This window comes from Lolium rigidum, chromosome 2 (assembly GCF_022539505.1).
Source record: "Lolium rigidum isolate FL_2022 chromosome 2, APGP_CSIRO_Lrig_0.1, whole genome shotgun sequence".
NCBI classification, from domain to species: Eukaryota; Viridiplantae; Streptophyta; class Magnoliopsida; order Poales; family Poaceae; genus Lolium; species Lolium rigidum.
The window spans coordinates 162,015,674-162,023,556 of NC_061509.1; the positions used below are offsets into that span (position 1 = coordinate 162,015,674).

Sequence of the window (7,883 nt, forward strand, 5' to 3'; positions counted from 1 at the left end):
AGTGCCCCTAAGGCTTCTCCATCGACACCGCTGCCATCTCCACCGCCATCTTCATCACCGCTGCTGCTCCCATGAGGAGGGAGTAGTTCTCCATCGAGGCTCGGGGCTGTACCGGTAGCTATGTGGTTCATCTCTCTCCTATGTACTTCAATACAATAATCTCATGAGCTGCCTTACATGATTGAGATTCATATGATGATGCTTGTAATCTAGATGTCGTTATGCTAGTCAAGTGAATTTTACTTATGTGATCTCCGGAGACTCCTTGTCCCACGTGTGTAAAGGTGACGAGTGTGTGCACCGTGTGGGTCTCTTAGGCTATATTTCACAGAATACTTATTCACTGTTATGAATGGCATAGTGAAGTGCTTATTTATATCTCTTTATGATTGCAATGTGTTTTGTATCACAATTTATCTATGTGCTACTCTAGCAATGTTATTAAAGTAGTTTTATTCCTCCTCCACGGTGTAATGGTGACAGTGTGTGCATCCGTGTTAGTACTTGGCGTATGCTATGATTATGATCTCTTGTAGATTATGAAGTTAACTATTGCTATGATGGTATTGATGTGATCTATTCCTCCTACATAGTGTGAAGGTGACAAGTGTGCATACTATGTTAGTACTTGGTTTAGTCGAATTGATCTTTCATGCACTCTAAGGTTATTTAAATATGAACATTGAATTGTGGAGCTTGTTAACTCCGGCATTGAGGGTTCGTGTAATCCTACGCAATGTGTTCATCATCCAACAAGAGTGTAGAGTATGCATTTATCTATTCCGTTATGTGATCAATGTTGAGAGTGTCCACTAGCGAAAGTCTAATCCCTAGGCCTTGTTCCTAAATATCGCTATCGCTGCTTGTTTACTATTTTCATTGCGTTACTACTGCTGCGTTACTACTCGCTTGTTTTACTGTCCCGGGCAAAGCACTTTTCTGGTGCCGTTGCTACTACTTATTCATACCACACTGTATTTCACTATCTCTTCGCCGAACTAGTACACCTATTAGGTGTGTTGGGGACACAAGAGACTTCTTGCTTTGTGGTTGTAGGGTTGCATGAGAGGGATATCTTTGACCTCTTCCTCACTGAGATCGATAAACCTTGGGTGATCCACTTAAGGGAAACTTGCTGCTGTTCTACAAACCTCTGCTCTTGGAGGCCCAACACTGTCTACAAGAATAGAAGCTCCCGTAGACATCAACGGCGCGGAGGAATGGATGGGCGTGGAGGAGGACGCGGAGGAAGAAGGGTCAGAGGAGGCGGCGGTGGCCCGTGCGAAGGCGGAGGCGGACGCGAAGGCCAATACCGCCAAGGCCAAGGCGCAGCCGACGAGCACCGGCGACAACGAGGAGGACTCCGACGCATCGGCCGACACCGCCTCTTCGGAAGAGGTGACGAGCAGGAAGCGCCACCGTGATGACGACGACGAGGCGGGGCCATCATCAAGAAGAAGAAGTAGTAGTTTAAAATAATTTATATGTAATTTAATTATGTTTTTTCGAAGTTTTATATGTATTTTGTTTATGTTGAACCGATTTGAATATTAGTAAAGAGTTTTATTCTGTCTATTTAAATTATTTTTAATGTTTGGGGGCGGTGTTTGGGGGACGCGACTGGGGAGCGACGTCCCCCAAACGCGGCACCAACAAAATACGTCTCCCAAAACGCTCAATCCGGCGCGCTTTGGGGGACGGTTTAGGGAACGCGGTACGGAGATGCTCTTATGTTTTATCTTAGCTCATTGTAGGCGTGCAATTTCTAGCCGGTTGAGGGGTTTGTTAATTTAAAGTTGAGGGTGTGAGTTTTGTTTCTAAAAGTACTGTGACTTTGTGCTGGCGATGCATCATCAACCTAATTAAGCACGAGATCATGACCTAATCAGAGCCACGAAGCCAGGCCCCACCTGATCTCCTCCAACGGACACCTGCGTGCTCCATGGAACAGTTCCCTCGTGGACCAGAAAGAACACCATCAGCAGCAGCAAAAAGAGAGAGATAATAAACAAAGCCGCAACGCCAGGTTCGCTCACGTCACGCATGCACGCGCACATCTCGGGCGAAACCAAACCAGCGAGAGACGATTTCAAATCTCGCCGGCCTCAGCTCAAGCTCAGCTGTGAGACCACAGTAGACGGATCGCGTAACAAATTCTCCGATCGCTCGCCCCCAAGCTCTGCATATATATACCAGCTCCACACCTTCCAACTCCGATCTTATTCTTTCCATTTCCAAGCTCCGCACGTCCCCGAGCTAGCCACGAGTACGCCGCCATGGGGCTCTGTTTCAGCAAGAAGCAGCCTGAGAAGGCGCCGTCACAGCCGCCGGCCCCGCAGCAGCCAAGCGCGGTGGCCGGCGCCAAGCCCAAGAAGCCGAGTAAGCTCGCCGCCGCAGCCGTGCCCACAGAGGAGAAGGCAAAAAAGGCGCCGCCGCAGCCGAAGCGGGCGTCCAACGCGGACGAGTCCTCCGCAGCGGTCGGCAAGAAGGCCGCGGCGCCGATCGTCGTGAAGGCCAAGGCGGCCGCGGTCGTCGAGGCACCGGTGGTGGCGACGGTGGTGACCAAGGGGCCGGCGCCGGTGCGCACGTCGAGCTGCACCAAGGAGGAAGTGGACGCCATCCTGATCCAGTGCGGTCGGCTCAGCCGGAGCTCGTCGGGGACCGGCATGGCCGCGTCCGGCGAGACCGGCGGGCACCGGAGGCATTCCGGGTCGAAGAGGAGCTGCGACCTCGATCGCGAGAGGAGCGGTGCGGAGGAGGAGGGCGACTGGGAGAGGGTCCCGGTGTCGAGGCCGTCGCCGCACCGCGGCTCGCCGCAGAGGAAGCGGTCGGGGAGCCGGGAGAGGACCAGCGGCGGCGGGAGCCGCAGGTCGAGCCGGTCGCCTGGGCGGCGTGGCGAGGGCGCGGCCTCCGCTAGCTGCGGCGGCGCGAGACAGCAGCCGGGGAAGATGGTCTCCGTGCCGGCGAGGGAGAAGGGGCCCACGAAGAGGTGCGCGTCTCCGCGGTCCAGCTCGCCTGCGAGGGTGGCTGCAGCAGTGGGGAACGAGAATGCTGGTGTGGGGCAGCAGAAGATTGCGGCGCAAGCGCCGTCGCTGAGCCGGAGCTCGTCCAGGAAGGCCGAGCAGTCGCCGCTCCGGCGCAGCCCCATGGCCGAGATCGACGAGAATTCCCTCCGCAACAACAACAATATCAGCAGCAATGCCAAGCCACAGAAGGTAAGGACCAAGCAAAATCGCGATCTTTTTTTGCAATTCGACACCTGTCATCGGATTAACCCGCTCACAATCTTCAAAATTACACCAGAAACCGACGGAGATAGCCGTTGCCACCCCGACAAGGAAGACCACAACAGAGCGTGCAAAGGAGCAGAGTTCTCAGAAGGAGAAAGCGTCAGAGACCAGAGCACCACCTTCGTCGAAGACCACCACCGGGACGCGCACGGTGAGCGTCGTGGCCGAGAGCACCCACCCGAGGTCAGGCTGCCGGTCGCGCCGCGCGTCGCGCGACTTCGACCAGAACCCCAACCTGTACCTGCTCGAGGACATCCAGAGCTACCACACCTCCGCCGCGGCAGCGGCAACGGCGCCGTCCTTCACGCTGCCAGCCTGCGTCTCCAAGGCGCAGTCCATCGTCGACGCCGTCGCCGACCTCAACTCCTCCTCGTCGTCGGGGAGCCGCGCCTACGAGCCCGGACGGAGCGCGGACGACAAGGGCTCCGTCAACGCGGTGGTCGGCGGGGACGTGGACCTCGCCGAGCCGAGCGTGCACAAGTACGTGTCGGTGCGGGACATCCGCGGCCGTGGGGAGACCGAGATGCAGGAGTCCGCGGGGAGCAACACCCTCTCCGGCAACGTGTGGACGCCGTCGTGCGAGTCCACGGACCGGACGTGGAGCACGTCGCGGTCGTCCAACCACGGCGACGAGGTCGTCGAGCAGCCCCGGCAGAGCAGCAAGCAGAGGCCGGCCGCGCAGCCGGAGCCCAGCGGCAGGTCGCGTGCCGGCAGCTCCGGAGCTACCAACAATGCTCACCGCGGACGCAGCGCTCATCGCGGCAGTGGCAGCGGCACCGTGGCCAGCGGCCGATCGGGTGCCCATGGCGTCGTCTCGGCGAGCTCATAGTGGAGGGAGATTAGGCAAAGCTGTAGTTGGCGTTGCTAGCGGCAAGACGGATTGCTGCTTTCGCATTCAGAGATTTGTTTTGTGTTTCGGTTGTTTGGCGATACATTGTTCAGATGTAGTCGTGCTCTGGCATTAGCAATGTGTACCGTGTTACCTATCTGCTATTAGCATTTGATGATCATCGTTTGTGTCCAAACTTGTATCCTCGGCCTGTTGATTGTGTTCTCTTGATTATCAGAAGGACCGTATGCAGAAGAGATTCTCTTCTCAAGTTTCTGATGTTTCGCATTATGCCACACAATTGCCTCAAATGTGTCCGATAAGAAATAAGCAGTGTTGTTGCTTGCCGTTCTAGCATAACCATTTTGACCGTCATTTCTACAGAGGGAAAAGTGGTTCTATACCATCAAAAATCCTTACTATAGAAAAATACCACTAAGAGATTGAGCTTTAGAAAAATACCACCGAAATCTTACTCCCTTGCTGATTTCTACCACCATTTGTTTTTAGCTCCAATTCATGTGGAGTTCACTAATGCAACAAATCAATAACGGAGTAAGCTTTTAGTGGTATTTTTCTCAAGCCCAATCTTCTGGTAGTATTTTTCTAAAGTTTGGATCTTTTAATAATACAGAACTAAGTATCGGTACACCTCCGTAGTCTCTATCATACACCAACACTGATGTTCACAGAGGACCTTGGTGGTGAATCTTTTCTTGGCAACATTGGCCGGCTGGAGTACAGTAGTCTTTGAATTGATATGGTTAAGAATTCCATCATCAAAGCTTTCATAGCTCAGTTGGTTAGAGCACCCGTTTAGTAAGCGGGAGGTCTTGAGTTCAACTCTCAATGAAAGCATTTTAATTCTATATTTTTTTCCCAAAAAGTTGTGAAAGATATGATAAGGTTTACAGGATTTATATTTTATAACAAGAATTTCATCAGCGAAGCTTTCATAGCTCAGTTGGTTAGAGCACCCGTTTAGTAAGCGGGAGGTCTTGAGTTCAACTCTCAATGAAAGCACAATGTTTTACATTTTTTGCACCAAAATCTTTCTGAATTCTGAATTGCAACTGAATTCCTTTTTTTCTCAGCATCGGGATCATCTGTATACAACTGCATAATAAAATGGGATCCTCTGTATGCAACTGAATTCCTTGTTTTTTTTTCCTGTTCGAGTACAACTATAATTCTGAATTGGAACATCTGTATGCAACTGAATAATAAAATGGGATCATCTGTATGCAACTGAATTCGTTTTTTTTTCCAGTTCGAGTACAACTATAATTCTGAATTGGAACTTCTGCCCGTACTGCACTGGCTTCGATTTCTCAGCACCGCGAGAAAAGTGTCAAATGCATGGAAGGCTAAGCAAAAAAAGATAAAAGGAGAAGAAGAAACGCATCACGGTACTAACCTAGAGCAAAATGCACGTACATGAATCAACCTAGAGCAAATCTTTCTGAATTCTGATTTGCAACTGAATTCCTTTTTTTCTCAGCATCGGGATCATCTGTATGCAACTGAATAATAAAATGGGATTCTCTGTATGCAAGTGAATTCCTTTTTTTCCAGTTCCAGTACAACTATAATTCTGAATTGGAACTTCTGCCCGTACTGCACCGGCTCCGATTTTTGTCTGCGCCGCGAGAAAAGTTTCAAATGCATGGAAGGCTAAGCAAAAGAAAAACAAAAAGGAGGAGAAGAAAACGCACCACGGTGCTAAACTAGAGCAAAATGCACGTAGTACATAGATCAGCAGGTAGGCACGCACTTCTTGCACCTAATGACGCACTTGATGGCCGGCGGGACGCGGGCGAGGTGTGACGCCGCCGTGTAGCACCGCTTGACGCAGATCACCTTCCTCCGCCTGCACGCCGCCGCCGGGACGCATCTCGCCGGCGCGCCTTTCCTGAAACCCCGTCCTTGCTTGCCCCTGACAATGACCAGCTTTGTCTCGTTTGCGGCGATCCGCCGCCAGCCGCCGTCGACGCCCCGCTGGTGCAGGAGGACGTCTGCCGGCTGCTCGCGGTCGACGGCGGCGGGAGTGCCGGTCCCGCTCTGTCCGGCGGCAAGAGAGGAGACTCTGCTCGCGGAGGCGAGGGCGAGCGGAATCACCATCAAGATAAAGCGAAACGTCTTCATTGGTAAGAGCTTAGATCGAACTGAGACTGAGAGTTCCTTCAGGTGCTAGGACTCTATGTTTATGAGAGATAGGAAATAGGAAGGGTCTGTCAGTATGCTGTTATGCGTGAGCTAACTAATCTGGCGCAGCCTTGGATGCAAGTCGTTGCAGGAGATCATCAGTTGCATGTGAGAGGAGCGAGCGGTTGAGGAAACGAAGTGTGCGCGCGGTATGCGCCTTGAGTACATGAAAGCTTCGACAATTAACGTGGATTTCTTAATCATACAGACATACACCATGAGCTCTTGCTTGATTTTAATAAGGTTTTGTTATACTCGATCGCCTGAGAATTTCCTAGCTACTGGTTGATGTGGAGAAACATCGCTCCCGGCCGTGAGATCCGTGTGCAAGAACCCATGTTTGTTTGAACTTAAGACAACCGCTGCTTTTTTGCACTAATGAATAGACCATTGCAACGAAGTGAAGTTCTTTTTTCAGGTTTTTAGATACGAATATGTAAAAAAATAACGATTGAGAATTGGGTAAATGTCATCACTTGTGCATAGGGGCGTCCAAATATGTTTTTCCTTGATGGCAATCAATACGAAACTACTATTAGTTTTTCTTATTCAAGTGCTTTTATGTTGTTGATGAAAAAAGTATCACTTTTTTTTTGCAAAACATTTGCCAAAAAGTTTTTCTAACTCCATTCCATGTACCTCGTTAAAAATGAAAACACGGTTCCCATACAGTGTAGGTACGTAGGTACCTGGTTTCAGCGAGTAAAAAGGGTCATAGATTGAGCACAAAACCTTCATTCAACTGAACAAGTGGATTGTGGGCTCTTTGATTATGTGTCTAGTGGGACAAATGGGTGAATCGGTTGACCATGTCCCGGAGCTGATCAATACTGATATGTAGTACCGATTTATCAAACTTCCATCTAATGGGTGTTCAGGATATGACAAGGCACTGGTTGGATGTAGACTTCCAAGGAAGACCACATTGAACTGTTGTAGTTCGTGCATTTGCTGAAGATAACGAAAATCCTGGAATAGAAGGGTCAAGCTGGACAATTTTCTAAGCCAATCACGCCTACTAGAGAGAGAGAAGTCAGCATTTGTTTTCTCGCTGAACAATCACGAAACTATCAATACTCTCTCATTTTGTTTGCCTCCAATGCCCTGCTAAATCTTATTATTTTGATTTCCTGGTTCACATAGTGAGATGCACAACTTATTGCGAAACCAAGGTTTATATAGGCATTACCATATGGTCACCTGAAGCTACTCACATAGTCACACTCTTGTCCTTTTCAGTCATACCTTTTGCACTGAAGAAATCGCGAGACGCATTAAACACAAATGAGGTGGGTTCTCTTTTAGAAGTGTTTCTCCCTAAATCACTACAAAAAAAATCTCTTCTTACCGGCGAATTTTTTTATGACACAAACTGTAGTCGCATGAAAAAATATGTTGCCTGGCATATAGCAATTTCCCGGCGACTAGATAAGAAGGCGGATATTTATACGCCGTGACTGAGTCCATATCGGCACTTATTGGTGTTGTGGTTGCTATCACGCAAAAGTGACGCTTATTAGTGCCAGGCTCGAATAACGGAGGCATACAAATTTGAGCCG

General features: G+C 49.9%; 1 protein-coding gene and 2 non-coding genes across 3 annotated transcripts; all 3 read left to right on the forward strand.

Moving 5' to 3' along the window:
• Positions 1-2,276: 2,276 nt before the first annotated feature.
• LOC124688257 (uncharacterized protein At1g65710-like) lies at positions 2,277-4,119 on the forward strand. Its single transcript, XM_047221957.1, has 2 exons — positions 2,277-3,215; positions 3,304-4,119. The coding sequence occupies exons 1-2, from the start codon at positions 2,277-2,279 to the stop codon at positions 4,117-4,119; spliced, it is 1,755 nt and encodes a 584-aa protein (XP_047077913.1).
• A 784-nt stretch (positions 4,120-4,903) lies between these two features.
• On the forward strand, positions 4,904-4,977 carry TRNAT-AGU. The gene has a single exon. It is a non-coding gene; the product is annotated as a tRNA-Thr (tRNA).
• Positions 4,978-5,068: 91 nt separating this feature from the next.
• On the forward strand, positions 5,069-5,142 carry TRNAT-AGU. The gene has a single exon. It is a non-coding gene; the product is annotated as a tRNA-Thr (tRNA).
• Positions 5,143-7,883: the final 2,741 nt, after the last annotated feature.